This window comes from Dendronephthya gigantea, unplaced genomic scaffold, assembly GCF_004324835.1.
Source record: "Dendronephthya gigantea isolate DGI-Jeju-01 unplaced genomic scaffold, DenGig_1.0 000007F, whole genome shotgun sequence".
Lineage (NCBI taxonomy): Eukaryota > Metazoa > Cnidaria > Anthozoa > Malacalcyonacea > Nephtheidae > Dendronephthya > Dendronephthya gigantea.
In genome coordinates, this window is record NW_021163017.1 from 1,249,481 (window position 1) to 1,272,337 (window position 22,857).

A 22,857-nucleotide genomic window follows, 5' to 3' on the forward strand; every position below is an offset into this window, starting at 1 on the left:
ATTGATATTGGTGCAGGTATATTGCATATTATTCGAATACATTAAGTGTGTCCGTTACTAATTCTACAGTTAATTGATCACCGAATGTGACAAATGTTATACTTTAGGTATATAAACAAGAATTTTTAGTAGTACGGATACAATTAGCCAGAAGGGAAAGTGTACCCCTCTCCCTTGTTTTCTGGGCCCTCCCTTCCCCCGCCCGCACAACCAATAACCATCTTTAGATTGTCCATATTTATTACGAAAAGTATAACGAGTTATATGTATATGTATATTCCTAGAAATCCGAAGTACGTCTCATTGTTAATATTTTAATTCCGAATATTTATAGAAAACTTCGTATTTTGTTATTGTTTGTACCATAGGCCGAGTTTCACACCGAAATGGTGTGAAATAAACTACTTCAGCGCTTGTTTATTGTAAAATGTTTACTAATTTATGTTATCCAGTATAAATGAGGTTATTATACTGTGAATATTATCACGTAAATGTCTCCAACATTTGCTTGCAAGTTTCGACAATTTGAAAAATGCTATAACTAAACATTTATAGTTGTATTTGGTATTTATAGTTGGTTTTTATCGATAATCTAAATATTCATCTCCCCCATAATAAATATACTTTAATTTGAGTCAGCACGACAAATGTTAGGCTGGTTTTCGATTGGACTCTGGAGATGATTTTTTTGCGAAGCAACATTTACTTTTGTTTCAAACCTGTCAACTTTACCATCTGGAACAAATCACGTTCGAATACAAAGGAATAAAATCGCTTCGCGCGAAAAATATCATAAAAACAGGCCTATAACCCGTTATGCCAACATCCCAAGATTCAATATTCTTTATCTGATCTTATCAATCTTAAATCTCTATCTTAATTTACAGACAATGCATTGTTGAATTCGAATGAGTTATATATTGCATGTCTTCCATCAAAAATCATAAAATCTACCTCGTCATATCTTGATTGCAACTTCACGACTAATCCAAGCTATCCATTTCCCGACTTTGCTTATCCTTCGTCAACTACCTCAATATTTTTTTCTTCACTCTTCTACTTACTTGCCTTCAATAATTTCTTCTATCAACTTGCGAACCTCCAACCTTTGTGTATTAAACTTTTACGTTTTTCAACTCGATTCCCGTATTCGAGTCTAACGTAGGCTCGTTTTGATAAACCAGAGAGTATGATTTTTTCATCGATTTCTGTCCAGTTCGAACATTGCATCCTACCGGCTTTTTGTACCTAGGAATAACAGAGAAAATATGAATGATACAGCTATCCTGTGTATATTCTGAATGGATAATAGACCAGCTTGTCATCTAAAGTGGAAGAAGGAAATAAATCACCACAGTTAAAAAAAGCATACCAAAATTAGTACTATTGCCAAGTTTGGCTGCAAAATGTCAAGTGGTATGGAAAATATAGCCATGTGAAGTTAGCAAATCTGTAAACTAAATTAGTTACACGCTTCTGGTCGTAGTAAAAAGTATACAAAACTTGGCTATATTTTCCATACTTTACAATATTTCGCAGCCAAACTTGGCAATTTCAAGTTTAGTATGCACTTTTCGAAAACTCCCTTTTTGTCGCCTAAATCAAAAGTTAATCCCTTATATGCAAAACGTGAATTGAAACCTGTTTCGATAATAAAAATAACTCACAATTTTAATAAAAGCGACGAGAGTACAACTGAAACCGAAGAAGCAGCCATCGCCGCAGATGCCATCCAGGGTTGCAGGGTAACTCCGAGGGTATGGAAAGCCCCGGCCGCTATTGGAACCCCAACCAGGTTGTATATTGAGGCATACACAAAGTTCAATCTTACACGACGTACTGTGACTCGTGATAAATCAATCGATGTCACTACATCCATTAAATCACTCTGAAAGAGAGATGAGAAAGTTAAGTTTTTCTCAAAGTCCTCTTAAAGCACTGACAGTTGAAATGTCAACAATTGTGTCGATTTTGAAATCCGATCTTATAAAAATATTCATAATCAGACGCACCTTAATAAGAACGACATCGGCAGCCTCAACAGCAACGTCCGTCCCAGTCCCAATGGCGATGCCGACATCGGCGGCCACAAGAGCAGGCGAATCATTGACGCCATCGCCAACCATGGCAACCGTGTCACCGTCAGTTTGAAGTGACTTCACTTTATCTACCTTGTCTGAGGGCAGGACTTGAGCAAATACGTGTTTGATTCCAAGCTGCAAGACACGAGAAATTATAAATACCACAAAGAAGACTACCGCGGGCAGAGGGGGGAAGAGGTGGGGGAGATCTATAGGTTGGGTGGGCAAGTGCCGGCTGTCAATCAAGACTATTGATCAAGATCAAGCCTTTATGTGGAATGGGATTTATGACCAAACAAATATTTCATGATCTGACCATTTCAAGGAACCTTAAATGATGATGGAGATAATCGCAAAGGACGCTTAGAACCCTTAACCCCAATCTTGAAACGTCCTAGTTGAGTTATGATATTGCTGGCCTGGTCGCTATAAAATATTGAAAAACTCTTCACGCGTGTCAGGCCCAAGTTTTGAAGCATCCTAGCATGAAATAAACCAAAACTGAATTCAATCAGTCAGGTTACCCACCTGTGTCGCTATTGCCCATGCAGTTTTCTCATTATCCCCAGTCAATAAGACGACTTTGATTCCCATCTTCTTTAACGTCGAAACTGCCGTTGGTGCGTCCTTTTTTATCGTATCTGCCACAGCAATCATGCCAATAAGAACACCTACAATTCGGGACGAAAATGGAAGGATGTCAAGGACCTTTGAGTAGGTAGTCGAGGTGTTGTGACTCTTGGCTATGCTCTATACACCACATTCGAAAAAAGACAGCCGGTCAGACATGACAGTAAGCTGGGAATGAGTGAGCCTGTAGTACCTACCGTTGATCGCTATAAGGACAGCGGTATGCCCTTTGCATTCATGTTGTTCCATCGTCTCGTCCATATCCTTCGACACAGTCAGTCCGTTCTGAGCCATCCAGTTACGATTTCCGATAAGTGTTGAATACACTTGGCCTGTGTTTTCTAAAACAAGATTGCTGGTATCTTATAGCGTTTCACGAATACTGCCTTCTTAATTCAAACATATTGTTATTTACCCCTTCCCCAACACAGAAAATGCAGTTTCACAGCTTTATTTTTAACGAAATACTCCATCTCAATTCAAAAATATGAGCGGTTAGGCCATTTTAGATGTTAAAAGGATTAGACAAGATCAAGACTAACGCCTGTATTCAAAAAGCTCACTCACTGATCAATAAGAAAGTTTTTTCTGAATAGATGGAAAGATATAAGGTAAATCACTGAAAATCAAGCCCCTATTCGGCTCGAAATACCGCCATTGAAACGTTATGAGAGGATTAAGATCTCCCACTTAATGAGTTTGAGTGTGAGTGAGCTTTTAGAATACAGGCGTAAGTTTAGACAACTTTCAATTACCATTGCTAGACGAAGGTATCGCGTCGGTATCCGAAAGCCGTTTCTTTTCTTTCATGATAATTTCGACCCCGGAAATTGTACACTGAAGGCCAAAACCCGGTACAGCTTGGTAATCAGAACACTGACCAAATTGTTCTGTCTCAAGTATCTGAAAAGCGGGAAACAAAAGTTAGTTCATATCATAACCCAGAAATACAGTTAGCAGCACTCAGCTTCATATAAATAATTATAGCATTTTGTGTGGTTAGCAAGACTGAAAACTCACCAGCATAGAACTTACCCAATGCACTGGCCTTAAATTGTTGCTATTAAACAAGACTTTTAGCGCGCAAACGTAATGTAACAGGCACCTTTTTGAAATTGAGTATCAGCTTTTCTGTTTTGCAAAAATTATGCTTTTTAGGAAGAAACTCTCTAGTTTTAGCGGGCAACTGTTCCCAGTTCCAAGACCAGATCCTCCTCTCGTTCACTAAACATGAATCTCTAACAGGGGGGCATGGTTTTCGCGCATGCGCCACGTACCTCTTTGGCGTACGTCGTGATGGCAGAAGCGATGGGATGTTCGCTGTTTGCCTCCGCTGTACCGGCCACGGCTAACAGCTCGCGCAAACTACAGACTTCGGGTGCCACGAACAGCGCTGTTTTCATAACCGAAGGACGGCCATGAGTGAGTGTTCCCGTTTTATCAAATACAACTGTCGAAACCTAAAAAAATCGGCGAAAAATTCGTCCATATGTTGTGAACATTTACAAATATGAGATGACTATCCAGTTTATGTTTATAAATCAGTTACTTGAAAATCTCAAGATGACTGTCCAGTTTCCGTTTATAAATCAGTTACTCAACCTTATGGCATGTCTCCAACGGTTCCCCTCCTTTGATTAAGATTCCATTTTGGGCACCAATCCCCGTGCCGACCATGACCGCGGTGGGGGTGGCTAGGCCCAGGGCACACGGACAAGCGATAGAGAGAACTGTGATCGAGGTTAAAAATGCAAACTGAAATATCACTTCATTGTCACTGAACTCGGGCTAAAAAGAAAGCTGGAGTGTGAGATCAGCGCTCATAGAGTTCACTGGCAACGTTAAAAGTCAAACATACCGATCAGGGGCCAGTTGTATCAAGCCATTTTAGCTTAAACGGTGGATAATTCAAAATTAAATAACGCTCTTAGATCTCTCTTGAATGAGTCAACTTGAATATTATGGACTGAATATGTAGTTGTAAACAGTATTTTTGTATTGAGGTGAAAACATTTAGTTCGCTTGTTGAATAAAACGATAGACTTGCCTTGTATTTTGAACTTAACCACCGTTTAAGCTAAACGGGCTTGATACAACCGGCCCCAGGTTCATACAATCATCAAACGAAGTTATGCTTCACTTGGGTAAAACAGGTTAATACTGGGTCGACTGTATATACTTACGTCACGCGAGTCGGAGATAATGTCCACATCCACGTAACCAATAATGATCCAGATAATAAGCGTGACACATGATAAGGAAACTATGACGGGAACAAAATATCCGGCTATCGTATCCGCCAACTTCTGGATTGGTGCCTGTTGGAAAAATATTTGCGGCAAGAAACCAAGAAGCTAGTGAAGATTGGTACAGTACGTATCTACCTAATACGGTTGAGTTTAGTGAGCAGTGGTTATATAATTCGTCCTTTTGAAAATCAATTTCTATAGTTCAGTACTTAGACCTTCAAACAATTTAACGGACTGTTTTTTCTTCCCTAGCCGAGGAAAAAAATCCGGCCTTGTCAAGAAATATCATTACCTTGGAGGTTTGAGCTTCTTCCACCAACTTCACGATTTGCGACAAAGTTGTGTCTTTGCCTACATGAGTTGCTTCAACAACAAGCGCTCCATGTTGATTGATAGATCCTGCAATCACCCGGTCGCCGGGATGTTTTGGCACCGGCATTGGTTCCCCGGTGATAAGCGCCTCGTCTGCCATCGAGGATCCTTCAACAACACGTGCATCTACCGGAATTTTTCCACCGGGTAAAATCTAAGAAGTGATAATGTGCAATAATTTGGTGTTACACTAGAGCTTGGTCAAAGGCAGCTATCAATAACTGATATCCAATGCCCTTTACAGTTAAAACTACATGAAGTATCGACCTTCATACCCCGCTTTGAACTTTATGAATTTAATCGAGTGTACAAAAAACATAGGTTTTAAAATGCGACGGACAATTGATAGTTGGGTACCCCAAGAAGTGTATATTATTGAACATCTCTGACCTTCTCTACCCCGTGCCGGCATTCCATAATATCCCCGTCTTCAACCCCAAATTACCTTCAATATATCTCCTCGTTGCACTATATCAACGTCAATCATAGCCTCACTAATGATATTTCCTGTGACTGGATCAACTTTGCACAGCAGAGCTTCCATTGGCTGCAACGAGAGGAGCTTTCCGAGCGCCTCGGAGGTCTTGCCTTTCGCAATGTGTTCCAGCCAACGACCAAGTCCAATAAAAATAAGAAGTGCTGGAGGGGTTTCGAAGAACGTTCTGGGACTTTTGGAAAACTGTAAGACCATCGCGACAAATAACACAGCGACCTTTTGAAATATATTTCAATTGATCAAATCAGTGTTTTAGTCTATTTAGCTTATTATTATATCTTTTGTTCCATACTTACCGAGTAGACGTATGCAATCGTTGTCGCCAACATGATCAGAAGATCCATGCTTGCTGCTTTATGTTTCAGAGATTTATAGGCAGAAATGTAGAAATTCCGACCGCCGATGAACTGTAAAGTGACGTGAAATTTTAATGTAGCTACTACATGCTACTTGTACGGATAAACCAATCATTGAATCTACTTTCTTTTTGAGAGCTTAGCAGAATGTAGTAACAACTGATCAAACTGGGTGATCTTAAACAGCGGGAAAGGACTGAGACAGGTTATCAATAAAAATCAATCTCTAGGTTGAAACAACTTAATATCTCTCAAAGTTATTTCGGTCTCAAATTTATGTCAAAGCTATAGTTCTTATAAGTAAAAATAATCGATTAGTTTCATAAAGAATAACAAAAGATATAATCGAATAAATATGGCAGGATGGATTTTCATTTCGCCAACCTTTTGTTGATTGGTTAAATTATGAGCGAGAGATCACGTGGATTACAAACTTCACGTGAGAGCTTTTTATGTAACTGGATGTCTAATTAACATTACGAGCTAATCCGTTTAGTAGATTGAAACATGACAAAACCTCAAGATACCTGTACAGGGGTACACAAAAGGAAATAAAGTAGGTTCTCCAATGAAAGTCCAGAGATGATATCGAGGTGTGGGTCTTTACCATTGCTTTTTAGCAATGAGAATATGATCATACATATCATGACAGGAGCACCAAATACAAGGGATATAAGAAATGATCTCCTCCATCTACAAAAACAGTAAAAGTTATGTATGTGCACAACTCATGTGCCCACTTATCAACTCACGTGCGTACTTATCAACTCAGTTATCAACTCACGTACCCCTTCATCAACTCACGTGCCCACTTATCAACTCACGTACCTACTTATCAACTCACTTATCAACTCACGTACCCCTTCATCAACTCACGTGCCCAGTTATCAACTCACGTGCCTACTTATCAACTCACTTATCAACTCACGTACCCCTTCATCAACTCACGTGCCCACTTATCAACTCACGTACCCCCTCATCAACGCACGTGCCCTCTCGGTAGCTCTCGTTAAATTTTGATGCAACTTGATAAGAATTTTGTCACGTTTAAGAGATTGAGCATTTGACCTTATGAAACTCTTGCTTGATAACTTGCTTGATAACTTTAGTAATCCTGTCATTCTGGTTTGACAAGGACACGAAACTCTCAGACAGACTCTCGCCTGCTAATCATTAAACTCTCACCAACTTTCATCCAAATTTGCTCGTGATCTTAAAACTTCACTTACTTTGATATTTCCGACTTATGACTGACGTGTTCTGCGGCGTTTTTATGGTCGGCTAATTCCGCCCCATAACCGAGGCCAATGATTAGCTCCAAAATATCCCTGGGTCCGACTTTCTCTGACTCGAACTTGACACGGGCCTTCATACTCGCAAGGGAAACGGACGCTTCGAGGACTCCGCTTCGTTTCAGCAAGTTTGACTCGATTAGTGAAACACACGATGAACAAGTCATCCCTTTAATCTAACGAACAGAGAAATTTTGACGTGAAAAAACCTAATTAGCCAGAGTATCAGATACTTGCTCCAAATGCTCCTTTTCGAGAAGGTTTGATTTGTCTGTGAGTTTTCAAACACGACTAAAGCATGGTTTCTAGTTAATCGCATTTGTTGCGAACATGTCAAGGTGGTCGAGGTATTTGCATTAGTGTGCAGTCGACAATGACCGCGATTTTAATACAAACTGAAACAAAGAACAATTTAAATCCGGACTATTTCATATCGTCCTGGGGCCAGTTGTATAAAAGACTAGTTAACTTTCAACTGTAGTTAAGGACAGAATTGGCCATCAGAGTTCTGTATTTCTTAGTAAACTAGGATTTAACTATGTAATGTAGTTAAAGAGTTTTATACAACCGGCCCATGGACGACGATGTCTAAATCTTTCCTCCATGTATCTCAAAGCTTAAGATAACTTAAGTAACCTACCAGTATTTCTAAAGTGACTGTTTCATCGTCATAACCGATCACCTCTGCTTCATAACCAATTTCAACGACTTCGGCGACAATCTGTTCAGGTTTGATCAACGTTGGATCATATTTAACTTCTGCCTTCTGTGCCAGTAAACCAACCAGAACAGACTGTATACCTGTAGGTTGGCAAAGTATCAAGTGAAAAACTGCAGTGAATATTACTGTGTATCTCAGAATCGGTCATTGCAGATCGGCTTGAATGGATTTTTTCGTTTTTCCATCTCACGATACTCATGCTAGTTTCATCAAGCCAAAAAACTGGGCAATAGTTAAAAGCGCGCGAAAACAATAGAAAAAGAGTGCGAAAACAATGGAAAAGAGCGCGAAAATGTCAACGGAAACATACGAACGTGAAACGCCGAAGGGTGGGCGAAAGCAGAAGGCTGGCGGATAGTGGAAACATGCAATCCAGTAATGATGTAATCCAATAAAAGATAACCAAAGCTGGTCATAAACAAGCTATACCGGTAACCATCTAAATAATCACATTTTAAGTTGAGTAACTATTTGATATATGCTACTGATTGTTTATCAGAAATCTGAGAGTTGATAAACCCAGTCAGGTGAGATGTATATTATTTCCTTCCTAGAATGCAGAAAAAAAGTGCCAAACACATCCAAAGGGGGGAGGGGGAGGGGGCTATGCTACACACCACCACAAACATTTGAATATTACTGTACCATGTTTTTTCCCCAATGTCTTTTCAATGAGTGATACACAGGATGCACATGTCATTCCCTTTATTGTTAGAAATACTTTAGCATCATGTGGTTTCTCTACTTTACTTTGTGAAGACTGCACTAGCTCAGTTGTATCTAAAAACAATGAAAAATTACCATTATTCCTCCTGTTTCCCAAGTAATTACTTAGTAGCTTACTTAATGTACTGATATTCTTTAGAAATCCATGACCAATAACATTTTTATAAAAGTATTTTGAATTTAAAATGAAGCCCATTAAATTTGCCATATAAATTTGAAACAAAATTTAATGGTAATCTGAACCATACCTTTATGCGACTCATTAGTGGGTATTTGTTTGTCATTTGCATCACTTGCTGGCTCCTCTCCGTGCTCGACCACAACAACAGATTTTATGGATGCATCAAAACCCATATCTTCAATTTCCTGCATGAGCATCTCTGGTGAGGTTTGAGATGAAGAAAAGACAATGATTCCCTCTTCATTGCTTAAAGAAACATTGATGGATATGACTCCAGGACATCCACGCATGTTTTGCTCAATTGTTTTCACACAAGAGTTGCATGTCATTCCAGTGATTGCAAAGACTGCTCTTTTGGTCCTGCTCACTGACTCCATGCCATAGTTGTCCATCTCTGACTCGCCCTAGGTGCAACAAGTTACAATAAGGGGCAGTGCAACAGGGAGGGTAGGGTTAGAAGCAGGATCAAATTGAATGGCAGCAACTCAAACTGATCTGTAGATGCCATTCACATAATTCTTGAATAAACCCTCATTCTAAGGTAGCCAAAATTTACTCTGATTAAAGTAATGTCAGCTAAATAGAGGAATGCAAGCTAACTAAATAGAGGAATAGAGGTTGATTTAAAAGTGAGTGAATTTAGGACACCAGTGACACCATTGTGTTAATGTTGAATTAAAAACCATTTCCTACTGAGACTACAATGGTTTGTTAATGAATGGTTTATCTTAATTAATGAAATGGTTTGTTATTGAACAGGTTGTCCTAATTATACTATCAGAATTGGAAAAGCATTCCCCACTGATACTACAAGGATCATAGAAACCATTTCCTACTGGGGAACTGTTCACATGAGCCTGGTTACAGAGATTTAACAAAGTGTAAAATGGATTTTGAAGTATTCAAATAAGTCTTTGAAACAGAACAATCATATGCTATTGTGAGTATGATTACACAACTACCAGTATGGTGTTATTTGCTCATTACAATACCTCAAAGTCCATGTTAAATCTCAGTAAACGGGCTCATGTGAACAGCACCTGAGGCTAGAATGGTCTGCTATTAAATGGTTTGTCTGAATGAAATGGTTTGTTATTGAATGGTTTGTCTTTATTAAAGCATCAGAATTGAAAAAGCATTCCCCATTGAGGCAACAATTTATATCATAGAAACCATAGAAAAAATCATAGAAACCATCAAACCGTCCTCCTCTGAGTCTACAGTGGTTTGTTATTCAATGGTTTGTCTTAATTGAACCATCAGAATTAGCTAAACAATGCCAGTACCCCCGTCACGTTAACACCGTCACATTAGGGAGCCCAATGAGGAAGAAATACAAGACAATAAACCCAAATCCCCTGACTTTTAGCTTTCCAGTTGGTCTGGTGCCAGACTATTTTTTTAAACTGAACGATGCACAAGTACGTATTGCCAATTTAATCCTCACACTGCAAATGTGCCACGACAAATCGACAATGTGTCAATGTCCCTAAAGTTCGCTTTTCGCTATAACGGGCAGATATCTTGGGTATTTTAAGTGCTTTTTTATTCAGCCGTAATATTAAATAAGAAAGAACTGGCTTAGTGTACGAAAATGGAATAATAGAACTGATAGAAGCCTACTACGATTAAGATCCAGTTGAACCCAATGGGAATGATTGAACCCGACTACGGTACCCGGGATAATCGCTGGAACAAATGCTTTGAATATATAAAGCTGATCTAGATACTAGCATACCAATAAACCTTGTTCCTCTGACGGTTCCATGGTATCTGACATCTTCGAACAGCAATTTTTTGTACATAATATTTTATATTATACTCAACAAAGTGTTTATTGTGGTAATCGGTGGACCGCGACACCCCCCCCCCCCCTTTTCAGATCGCCACCGCAACGTTGAGGACGCCACGTGATGTTTACAATTTACGGTTCATTTGAAAGTATTGCGAATTATTTTAGTTGGCGCTTTAGCAAAAGAATGTAAACCGTAAGGTTGTCAATCAGTTTATTTTAACATTATCCTTAAACGAAGGCCTGTTTTGGGATCAACTTTAAATCGTTTCAAATCGCGGGGCAAAATGTTGCATATTTTTGTACATCCCATGAACCTTTATCTTATTGCCTTAAACCCTCTTATTTCATTACTCCAATTTTTTCCCTTAATTGCATTAACTTGCATTAATGAAATTGCATTAAATTTATTACTGTGCTAACTTGGCACTGCCAAGGCCCAAGGAGATACTATGTACCACAAACAACCAAGGCTATTCAGATGAATGTGAGGGGGGACGACCCCTGCCTCACAGGGTCAGTTTTACTTTTTTAACTCTTTATCAGTCGCATATTCACGCACCTTTCTTTTGTCATTTGCCCCTATCCCTGAGTATTCTGTACCGGCTATTGTATAGTTTTGCCTGTTGCACTGTATGTATCAAATTCCTGACTATCCCGCGTACTTTGGGCCAAGAATATCGCCACATGATCGTCAGAATCGTTCGCAAATTTATAGCTAATAGCTATGTGTTACTTGCGCAGATAAAATCACCATCTCTCCCATGAGATTAAATAAATTTCGACTCCTTATAATCTCCACAAATCATCTTTCTTTCTGCACACTTAGAAAACGCGGTAAGTTAACCGAAAATAGTACGTCATTATCAAGAGGATAAAAACTCCCCTTCTGTTCATTTTGCACACAGAAGCTAGAGCCATAAATGCAAGGTGTCCAATTACCCTCTTATTGACAATGACAGGAAATATTCGTATTAGGTTTAAATTAATATCAGTCACGGCTCTCGAACCAACATGTATCACAGCAAGTCAGCAACCCAATTTAAATACAAAATCTACACAAAAACGTTTAACGTTTTAAGACGAAGAGAAATATTCCACGGGTTACTCCTTCACTGAAGCGTGCTTTTTCTTATCATTGCGAATCTAAATCTACATTCCTGACTTTGATTACAAGCTATATTTTTTATCCGTGCAGTTAAACTGTGTGGATAACGAATAGTTTCTCTCACGCCTTTGTCGTTAGTTTTTCACTAAATATTGAGTTTGCTATTGCGCATGTTTCAAGCATGAAAGCTAAGCAGTTGTGAAATGTTGTTGTGGTTCATATGTCGACACGAAATCATAGTAACACTTGAAGCGTTGAAAGCATTACCCGCTTTCTTTGCTTCGATTCCATTCGTTCGACAGAAACATTGTATGAGTCTTTTGTTTGTAGAAATGATGTACATATAAAGTAAAGGGCTACAAGTTACCACTACTTTTTTAAAAAAATGTGAAACATCTACATGTTTGTTGCATTGTTTCATTTGTTTGTGCCCCATGCCTGAAACATACCAGAATAATTTCAAACGAAACAACTGCGTGAAATACCTCAAGCATCTAATGATTCATGCTAGTTGTCGCAATAATGAATTTTACAAAGTAAACTGTAGACTAACCTTTCAAAAGTATCAATGGAAATTCTACAATTCGTGACTTTTAGTCTTTAAAGATGAAGTGTTTGTTTGTTTCAAATACGGAACTTGATCTCTTCGACACAATTTTAATCACATGACCAAAGTTTTGCATCTTTAAGTATTTTAAAGGTGTCGAAGAAGTCATGTGATTAGCAACTGACACCTTTAATTTATTTGAATCACGTGGACACTTAGTGACATTATAATATAAACGGAAATATTTAGCATTCAATAAAGGTGGGGTAAAGTTCGTAATGTAAACAAACATTTTGAACATCCTTTTTAATTTTGTGTAATATATCATCATGTACATTCAAAATATATAACATCAGTTTGGTTCATTCTAGTTTCTACAGTCCACTTTACAAAATGTGATCCAATTTTCAAATGATATTTAAATAATAGATTATGCAACAATATATCTTTCAGAATAAAATATTCAAAAGGAACTCATGGCATAAGTGTATTAAATATGATTAAAGCAACTCGTTATTATATCATGTAATCATGAACCGACTGCCAAGCCACGCGCGAAATTCGCATTGTTCAAGACAGATTCTCAGAAACTGTGTGTACGGCTTATCAGGAAAAATAATCGCACATACGACAATTAAGTGGAAAGAACAAAAATGAAATTCATCATTTGATATTTTGCCAATTTATCGAATACACACTTACAGTCGTTTACACTGAATATATGTAACACTATTACGTGCCGTGGTTTTGTAAGAAAAAATTTAACTTACCTTACGACGGACGGACGTTACAATGCGACAGAATTTACTTCGCATTACAAAAACTTTCAGAAGTGTTTAGTGTCTTTTATCGAGAAAATTAATGAATTCGCTTTTCCGTCTTCTTTCTACTTCACGACTCATTTGAATACGCATGACGAAAGTGTTGCACCTTTAAAAGTTAAAGGAGACGAGTCCTGGTCACGTGTTCACTGTTTTTCTAATCACTTATTTGGTGAACGGCGATGACTTGCAAATTTAAAATGATTGACTCAGAATGACTAAGCAGTTTACGTTCTAGAAAAGGAATTCAAGGTCATTAAAAGCTGAGTACAAGTTGTACACCACGTGTAATGTCTTGAAAATCTTTGTTTTCATTTTGAATCACTAATATTCTAATCTATATTAAAGCATGGTTGGTTAAAATATTTTATTGTTGATTTTATTATCCATGATAGCAAATTTGAGAATAATTATGACAAATACAACTATACGAGCATAAATTATGCTAATTACAAACCTGTTTAGCAACATGGCTGCTTTTCGCATCGCGGTGCAAAATGTGCTCAAGTCTCGTCTAATTTCTCCAGTTTTGTCTAGTAAATTCACTCCTTTGAGGAGAATACACACAGCGTTGCTTCTTAATTCAGGTAATCTGTAATTATTGCGCCGTCGAATGTTTCGGAAGCAGGTTTTAATAGCCTAAACTGATTGGCCCCATTATGGCAATTAATATGAAGTTTACTTATGGTACAATTGTTTAAATGTTCTTACGCACATTTAAGTTTTAACATTTTTTTCAAAACTTGGAAAGTGGAAATGGAAAGTGGTATTACAGAGTAGCATGATTAGAACTGATCGTTATAGAAATATTAAAAACATGATTAGAAATGTAGGAATTCTTGAAATATTCCACATCAAGGGGTATATTATAAGTTGACAATAGGCAATGGTGTATTTGTTTTTGTAATCTAGAAAGAAAATTCACGAAGGAACATGAATGGATTATGGTGGAAAATGATGTTGGAACTGTAGGAATCTCTGATCACGCACAAGTAAATAATAGTATTAAGATACTAGTTACTACATATACCCTGACTGGAAGTTGTGTGCCAGGCCAGTATCTCAGTTGCGAGATACAAACATTCCACACTGGCTACCAACACTGTGTCCAGATCTGGTAATTTTTATTGCTAGATTCGGTCAGATGCATATAGGTTTTAAGTAGCTTGGGTTTATAAAATCTTCATATATGGTCACACTGACTACCAACTCGGTAGTGTGATGCAGCAAACATAATTTGTTGTTTTCTTTTACTGAGACTATTTACATTAACATTAATCAAAATCTTTAACCAGCCAAATAAATTGTAATAAATTATGACACAGTCTATATTCTTACTCAGAATCAGTTGGGTGACATTGTCTATGTTGAATTACCTGAAGTTGGGAAAACTATTGAAAAGGATGGTAAATACTAGTTGTTGTTTATTCACTGCTATTAAAAACTTACTCCTTAGGAGGAGTATTGCATTGTCTGAACATAGGAATCCCAATAAATCTGGACACTATTTGAAATGATAAAAGTTAGCGATCACAGACGTCAATGAACTCACAATGCAACTGGACTTACTTTTAATATTTCAAATAATGGATTTATTGGGATTCCTATGGTCTGAATAACTAATATCTTTTTCATACGCAGATGTTTATGGTGTTGTTGAAAGCGTAAAGGCAGCAAGTGATCTGTATTCACCTGCTTCAGGTGAAATTGTTGAAGTGAATGAAGATTTAAATGAAAATCCTGAATTAGTGAACCAAGAACCTTATGATGCTGGTATGTGCATTATGCATTAACACCAGGTGTGGTTGTACAAAAACTGGATAGCGCTATCCACCGGCCGGATGGTGGGTTTTTCAATCGCTGTAAAATTCCCCATCGTTTGGTACAACCTGACTTGAAACTTAGTATTCCTAAATTGAGGAATCTCCTCAATAGTTGTGAGTTTTAAATCTGTATTTTTATTGCTTTTAAGACATTTTTACAACAGTTGAAGATCAACTATCTAGTGGATAACGCTATCTACCCTTCGTACTGCAGCCCCGTTGTTCTACTGTAGTGAACTAATACTTTCTTACCGTAACTTATTCCCAAAGGTTGGATTGCAAAATTGAAGCTATCAGACATATCCCAAATTGATGAGCTAATGGATGCAACTGCATATGATGAATTTGTAAAGGAAACAGAGGAGGAATGATATTTTTTCACACATAAACAAACATGAAAACACTGTGTTGTCCTAAAGCTATACTCAGTGTAAAAATATTTGGAACAGTAAAGCCTAAAGCACAATTTGTTCTATGTTAATAAAACTGTAACTTGCTCTGAAGTAAATAAAAACAAGATATTGTTTAGTAATGTTTTGATATAGTGCTTTGACTTCGGCCTCACTTACAGCTTTCCTGGTTCACAGTTTCTGTATTTATTTCACATTTATCTAATCAGATTAACTTACTGGGAATGCTTGAAACTTATTTTTGTATAGAATTAGATTATTGCCACGCATAGTTGCCAATATTTGTATTTATTCAATATTTGTAGTTGTGCTCATCATGATAATACAATGAAATATAATATACTATTCTCTATGTTAACTTTATAAGCCTATAAAGTTTTTATTATTTACAATAATTATTGATAGTCTTAAGTGTTTCTTATTAAGTCTGTGCATCACCGCATTGCCAGTGAAACTACATTTATCATACAAACATTTAGTAATACATGTATTTCTTCCACTCAAAAACCTCAATATATCTTGACTTTGCTTTAGAGCTTCATAAACTATCTTTGTACGATACCATGTAACAACATCAGGTAATGGCATAATGACTCAGCCACATTATTAAGGATATATTAGTAATCAGATTAAATTTGTTAGAAAGTCCTTTTCACAGACAAGGATGTCATCAGATTCTGAAATAACATGGCACTTTCCATTTTAATGCTACATCAAAAATGCTTATTTATTGTTCTCAGTGTATCTTAGGTACTGACAAATTGTCTTAATTTAAAAAAATACATACCTTTTCAGTTTCTTTATTAGAGCAAAAGTAATGTTCAGAGGTTTTAAGATTTCAACCAATTTGACTTTGAACATTCAACAATTTTTCAAAATGACATCATTGTAAGGAAAAGGATAATAACATTATGCTCTAATGGTTGGCTAAAACAACACCTTACGTACAGCATTTGCTATATCTGGGGGTACATTAAATGTTTTAATCTCAGAGTCAAACTGCTTCTTAGAACCATTTTGTCCAAGGTAGCCATTGAGGCGAGCAGCAATCGTGGAGTCCTTTAACTCTTCATTATTCACTTTTAACATTGCCAAGATGCCATTGTGAGCTCGAAGTCTGTATTTTTGATGGTAACTGAAAGGATTTCATAGTAAGTAAAAAATGGTGGGTAAGGCTCCCTGCCATTGAAAACATGCTGTGTGGAGACCCTTGGGATTAAAATCAACGAGCAATCATGCACTTACTATCCATAATCTCAATGTATGTGTGCTATAGATTGATTGGTGAAAGAACAAAGCCAGTGTTAATGAGTTAGATGGACTTACTCTTCGGCATCATAAAAAATATCAGCTGGAAGGATGTCTGTAGCAACTGTTTTTTTCTTCTTGTTGTACTCTTCTTTTGAACTTTCTTCAGCTAACCTTTTCTGCTCTTCGCTGTGGTAGAAAATTGCCGATTTATATTGAGGTGATCTCTTTTGTGTGTAATCATGGCCATCCCAAAACACTCTCAAAAGGTTACTGTAGTTAGTCACTTTTGGATCAAATTCCACCTGAAGTGTCTCTGTGTGATCACCCCTAAAAATATATTGAGAATTTATTAACATTATAAGTAAGACCTATTAAAGTTAGCAAGTTGAAGTCCCTATACCAAGTAAATTAAGCCATTAGTCTCATTACCAATTTACACTCAGCAGTACCAGTTTTCACTACTCTGAGCAGATATATTTGTATCAATGTTTAAAATGTAAGTTGCCAAAATCAGCATGATGGTTTTATCAAGCAACCAGCATTTATCATTAACATCCAGATAGGCCAAACAAGCCTGCCAAATTGCATTAGATGTAAATAAACCCTAAAGTGGTTTACGAAAACCACAAGATTCGTAAACCACAAGACAATCCCTATCCCAACACAAGTCAGCTAAAATCCCCCAAGAGGATTGCTGTTATTTCAAAGCTGTTTTCACTGGGGGAAATCAAGCTCTGAATCAAACAGACAATTTTGTTTTCATCATGGACTGGAGAAAATAACTTCCCTGGAGATCATCTTCCAGAGTGGGATATCCGAAATATTTTCCAGACATTCCTCCTATTCTTTTTAATCTATTAACCATATTGCCCATATCAGGTCATACCAGACGGTCACGTTTAGAATATGATTGAACAAATAGGCTAGCTTTAAGTCAAACTATAAACAAAGACTTTAAGTCTCAATAAACCATTCTTTTCATGAATCAATTTCCTGACAACGTGCCATCATATACATGATAGTGTAGGCTTTAAATACCTGCTTAAAACCCAGTTGTCACTTCTATTTAATAATATATAAAGGTAAAATTTGCTTTAATATATATACTTCATACATTCCGCTTCAGAAAAACATTAGTGACTGAAATAGATCTTAGATAATAGATATCGATTTTCCATTTAATGCGAGTTTGTGAATTCGTAATATGACAGGTTTCGATATATTTGAACATCAGGTGTTTTTTGCATGTGCCCAAAAATTACTGCAATTAAACAAATGTAAATACAATGAATTTTTAGCCCATTAATGGTCGGCGATTGCAAGTCGAAATAAGTACGAATGGCTATGGTTTGCTCGCACGGATTATGGAAATTTTGGGTCACGTTTTAAACTATCAAAGAAACTTGTCTCTTCAGCCTTTTTTTTACAGCCTGAACTAACGAGAATCATCAAAACCGAGCAACCACAAATCCGCAAAAACCTTGTTGTCACAGGCTACGATTATTACATAAACAAATCTATTATATCAATTTCTGATTTTCAAGATATAGACTATTTTATACGAACAGCATTCTTGTATATTAGCCACAAATATATTTACAGTTTGATGTTTAACATTTTTTAACAGGCAGTACGTGCAATGTTTTTTGTTCATGAACTTTCGCAATTTATCCCCAGGAGTTATCCCTGTTCGTGTGGTGAAACTGTGAAACCAAATTTCCCCGAAATATTTTGAGAATATTTCGTTGCTAATTGATACATTTTCAGTTTAAAACTAAATTAATCGAAATTTCGAATCTCGAAATGGTAAATTTGCGGATGTGCTGTTATTAGACGCAATTTAAAAAACATCAACTCTTGTAACTGAAAATATAGCAAACATCGAAGTATTTAAAGGCAAAAATGCAGTACGTGGTAAAATTACAATCGATATACTTACAAACTTCTATAAGTCGGGTTCTTCTTGTGTCCGCCAGTGTAGCCAACACGAGTTTTAAGAATCCCCGGGACACAGCCGAACTGTGACTCGGGGAACCAAAATCATCCCATCGCAAATGTTGCGGTTTCGGTCGCCTTGAAAATCTCGCTAGAATTCATAGCTTTCCCCGCCGACGCAACAGTTGTATTCTTGACAAAGGTCCGGCCCAAAAACGAAAACACGGACGACATGAACGGTAAGGCAGCAATGAAAGAGAAAAGCACAACAAACGAACTTATAAATCCGAGTTCATGAACCATTGTCTCCAAGTCCTTCAAGTGTTGATCGACAGGTCACGATTTCCTAAGTAGGTGCTCTGAAATTCCCTAAATTCCTCAACGTAACTCCGCGCTGTTTTACTCTGCTTTTTCTTAAACATTACTCATACGAATGCAGACATACAACTTCGATTGAGTATTAAAATCAAATAACATATCTCTGAGAGGAATACCTTGAAATGTAAAAAATATGAAAAATATCGCTGCATTCCTTCTTGTAAGGATAATGTTTTTAGACACAAGTACTGATGACGCAATCCATATGTCAGTGTCAAAACGTCATCACGTTTCATGTCGGTTCAGCTATATTTGCTTTGCGAGGGCGTCTAAGGCGTCTTGGTCTCTTTTTGTCGGCCATTAACCTTTGTAGATGTCATAAACGTTGACAAATATTTTGCAATGTTTAGCAACAGATCGATTTAAATAGAAAGTTGTGAAATCTTCTGCTATTTCAGTCCTGTCAGTACCAATCCAAAACCGTCACTCCTCTTCACGCGAAAACTGCTTGCCATCTGACAGGCACGTCTCAAAATTGCACTTTGAACACAGCTTTAAGAATTAGACAACAACAAAAGATTTGAATGGAAGGAATGGAAATAAACTGTTCCCTTGAAACAGCTCCATTTAAAATTTCGTCCTGACGTGATAATCGACGTCTCAGTATACACAAAGTAGGTATAAATCAGGCAAATATATTTGAGATAACGCCAATTTCCACTGGTATTTCCGACGATTATTAGGCGCAATAGTATCACAGAGGAATGCGTGTTACTGTCAAAATTTGACGATCTACAGAACACTGTACGGTATTCATGCTAATCAGACGAAATGTCACTTCTCTCTGATCGGAATTTGCGTAAAGCCTGCGAAAATTATGATCACATGTAAACGGACTAAACGAGTCGTTTGGCGTAACTTTTTAACGCAAAGAGCCTGAGTTCCGGCATTGTGATCTTCAGTTAAAATTACACTCCCACTGGAACTTTGAAACGGGTTGCGGTCACGGATGCGGGCGTTCGTGCTTCCCAACGGTTAATATTTCGAAATACAGCTGAATGCGGCTTGCCGCTTGCTTAATTGTTTCGGCTGTCTTTATATGAAGATATATATTGAAGGACTGGTGTTAATATTCACTATTCAGACCGGAGCAAAGTCAGCAAACCTCACGGCGGTCATGCTGTATCCGTTTCGTTTTTCGCATTCGTCTGTTGTGCTTGTGATTGAGAGTCGAACTGACCTTCTATCTGTTTAATGTTCGAGCCAAACACTTAGTATGAACTGACGCACGTTTTTACATGACAATCTGAGGGCTTTTTCGTTTCCATTAACGATCAAGTATTATGCACATTCAGTTAAGCTTGCAGTTGGAGAAAATACGTGATCTGTAACAACGTTGTCATGGTATTGATAGGGGGAAAAAATGCACATGCAATGTGATTCACGATTCGGGGACACAAAAATAGACTATGTGTCCTTGATGTTTCGTCGTATACTTCACTCTGCAGCAGCCAAAATTCTAACTATAGCTAAGGCAGCACACAGATGATACTATAATACTGAATACACCAGTCCAGCCCAACTGATCTACAAAGTCACTTCATTGAAATTGAAGCGCTTTAATTTAGATGCTTTAGAAATTACTAATCCTTTGTATTGCAAAAGGCATGCATATAGCCTGATTCTCATGGTCATCGACATCTGCGAAGGCTATTGGCGTCGATGATCACTGCATGGGGAATAAATTGAGTGCTTAATTCTGTATAAATTTCTTTGTCACCAGCCACGAACAATGAGAACCAGGTCTGTTGGTGACAGGCCCAAATATGTGAACAAAATAGACGTGCCGGAGATTTTAACCCCAAAACCCGACAACTCTTCACTCGACTTGCCTGAATGCCTTTTCCACGAAGAATAATTGAGTCAGGTACCCCTTGCTTTACGGTCTTTGCTCCGTACGTGATACGTATAATGATATTATCGCCTTATCAAAACTTGCTTATATTATCATAACTCGCTTATGTTATTACAACAAATCGATCTGTCATTATACAGGAACATCATGCACATGCAATGATTCGAGATTTGCTATGCAATTCAACAATTGCAGTTCAGTCCTCGATCACCTTGAAAAATGTGCATGAAATACGAAATCTAGCAACTTTGAACATAAACAAACTATGGTTTTCTTAACGTTTTGTCAAGACCGAAGATGACATAGATATTGACCTTCTATATAAATGTCGTGATCTTACAAAGAGCGAACTTTCGCTGCATTACAGGTCACGTACGGGATAATCCATCACTTGGGCAATATCCCATTCAGTGTTTTTGTAACACTGATCTGCGTTTCATATCACCGAAATATGACAATATCTAGACTGAGTGACACATTAATAGCCCGATTTTCGGAGCATGGGTGGTCGGATTCAATCAATAGAATTCCTGGATTAAATTTGAACGTATAATAGACCCAGGCTAACTAAACCTTTTTTTTGAATTGGGTATGTACCCTGTGAAATCAAATATTCCATGTTTCAAATATTCCGTGTTAAAATGGATTAAAATCCTACCATATCATTAATTTCCGACCTTAGCCTTGGATTTCCGTCATTAATCTTGCGCAAAATCCCAACGTTCTTAAAACCACTCAAAAGAATGTCCGGCTTAGTTGAAGCGTTATACTGATCTATAATCCTATTTTGTCTATACGTGCAGTTAGCTATAGAAATAAGCCAGTCTATCTTCAAAGGGGGGAGGGAGTTTTCGTGAAGGGCATTTCTGCATGTGTGGTGACGCATAGAGGAGACATTTTTTGTTGAGCTTCATTTCATCGTGTTTTCTTTTTTCAAATGATTTCGATGTCTGGGTGATTTTCACCAGACGATTGTACTATTCTAGTATTCTTGAAGCTCAACTTTTACTCCGGATATAGAATGCACCCCTTGCTCTTGAAAATTACTTCGGTTCCCATCGGCGTTGGGGAATGGAAGGATTCTGAGAAGCAACTGTAAAAATCACACATACCTCACCAATGTGGAACGTATAAGTGCATAAGTTCCAATATAACCAGGGAGCAGCGTGCCAGCGTCTTCAAACATCTTCTTAGCATCGAATCTGGTATAACAACTGCCTAAAATAGACAAAACACTTCTCTCTTCACGACGTTTCGACCTGAGGGCCTTCGTCAGGAGAGTTAGTATGGAGTATGGAGAGTCACCAACTCTCCTGACGAAGGCCCTCAGCTCGAAACGTTGAGAAGAGAGAAGTGTTTTGTCTATTTTAGGCAGTTGTTATACCACATTTGATGCAAGTATAAGTGCATGCATGCCACTATGGTAAAACGTGTTCTAAAAAATGCCAGAGATATAGGTAAACTTCCAAAGGTGATATTCAATGAAGACCAATTTGCGCGGCCGTATTTTAATTATGTTATACGTAGGACCTGCCTGAAAATCACTTTGCTGTGAGTGTAGCTTCCTACTGAAATATTGTTATGATAATACTAATATATATTGGATTCAGTTGATCTTGAGTGTCTGCGCGGGCGTGGATTATTGTATATAGCTAAAGTATATAAACCTGCATTAGGCAACACAATTGCTTACATCACGCGCATTTTGTCAAGTGGATTGGTCGAGATATCCACGCGGAAAATAAATAAACGACTAAAGGTACTGTTACACTATGGAACTTTCCTTGCGACTTGCAATATAATTCCACTTTTGAGGCATTTAAAATTGACAAA

The 22,857-nt window shown here is 37.6% G+C and overlaps 3 protein-coding genes across 6 annotated transcripts; 1 reads left to right on the forward strand and 2 right to left on the reverse strand.

The window, feature by feature from the left end:
- Positions 1–137: 137 nt before the first annotated feature.
- LOC114517001 (copper-transporting ATPase 2-like) lies at positions 138–13,459 on the reverse strand. 4 transcript variants are annotated; one of them, XM_028536638.1, is made up of 18 exons: positions 13,322–13,459; positions 9,172–9,508; positions 8,843–8,977; positions 8,117–8,277; positions 7,414–7,652; positions 6,712–6,877; positions 6,125–6,235; positions 5,778–6,044; positions 5,253–5,486; positions 4,895–5,029; positions 4,314–4,499; positions 3,989–4,171; positions 3,467–3,614; positions 2,909–3,052; positions 2,610–2,752; positions 2,013–2,216; positions 1,668–1,888; positions 138–1,248 (listed from the first exon to the last, which is right to left on the reverse strand). In XM_028536638.1, exons 1-18 carry the CDS (start codon positions 13,364–13,366, stop codon positions 1,116–1,118), a joined length of 3,192 nt encoding a protein of 1,063 aa, XP_028392439.1. In that variant the 5' UTR covers positions 13,367–13,459; the 3' UTR covers positions 138–1,115. The 4 variants fall into 4 exon arrangements, with proteins under 4 accessions (XP_028392439.1, XP_028392441.1, XP_028392442.1 ...); XM_028536640.1 differs by lacking the exon at positions 13,322–13,459 and adding an exon at positions 12,558–12,672; XM_028536641.1 differs by lacking the exon at positions 13,322–13,459 and adding an exon at positions 11,459–11,798.
- Positions 13,460–13,808: 349 nt separating this feature from the next.
- LOC114517004 (glycine cleavage system H protein-like) lies at positions 13,809–15,731 on the forward strand. The gene is made up of 5 exons (XM_028536643.1): positions 13,809–13,959; positions 14,285–14,364; positions 14,715–14,778; positions 15,014–15,145; positions 15,466–15,731. The coding sequence occupies exons 1-5, from the start codon at positions 13,815–13,817 to the stop codon at positions 15,564–15,566; spliced, it is 522 nt and encodes a 173-aa protein (XP_028392444.1). The 5' UTR covers positions 13,809–13,814; the 3' UTR covers positions 15,567–15,731.
- Positions 15,732–15,882: 151 nt separating this feature from the next.
- Positions 15,883–18,890, reverse strand: LOC114517005 (peptide methionine sulfoxide reductase-like; the record flags this gene model as incomplete). The annotated part of the gene is made up of 3 exons (XM_028536644.1): positions 15,883–16,740; positions 16,932–17,183; positions 18,796–18,890. Coding segments are annotated over 3 exons (555 nt in total), but the record flags the coding sequence as incomplete, so codon positions are not given.
- Between the last annotated feature and the right edge of the window lie 3,967 nt (positions 18,891–22,857).

Bases quoted from the DNA above. Each gene is read 5' to 3' on its own strand.
- LOC114517001 (XM_028536638.1), bottom strand. From the start codon at position 13,366: ATGCGAAGTAAATTCTGTCGCATTGTAACGTCCGTCCGTCGTAAG. The intron at 9,509-13,321 runs GTAAGTTAAATT...TGTTGCACCTAG, and splicing joins TAACGTCCGTCCGTCGTAAG to GGCGAGTCAGAGATGGACAA. The intron at 1,249-1,667 runs GTGAGTTATTTT...TGTTATTCCTAG, and splicing joins TCGTCGCTTTTATTAAAATT to GTACAAAAAGCCGGTAGGAT.
- LOC114517004 (XM_028536643.1), top strand. From the start codon at position 13,815: ATGCTAATTACAAACCTGTTTAGCAACATGGCTGCTTTTCGCATCGCG. The intron at 13,960-14,284 runs GTAATCTGTAAT...TTTGTAATCTAG, and splicing joins AGCGTTGCTTCTTAATTCAG to AAAGAAAATTCACGAAGGAA. The intron at 15,146-15,465 runs GTATGTGCATTA...TTATTCCCAAAG, and splicing joins CCAAGAACCTTATGATGCTG to GTTGGATTGCAAAATTGAAG.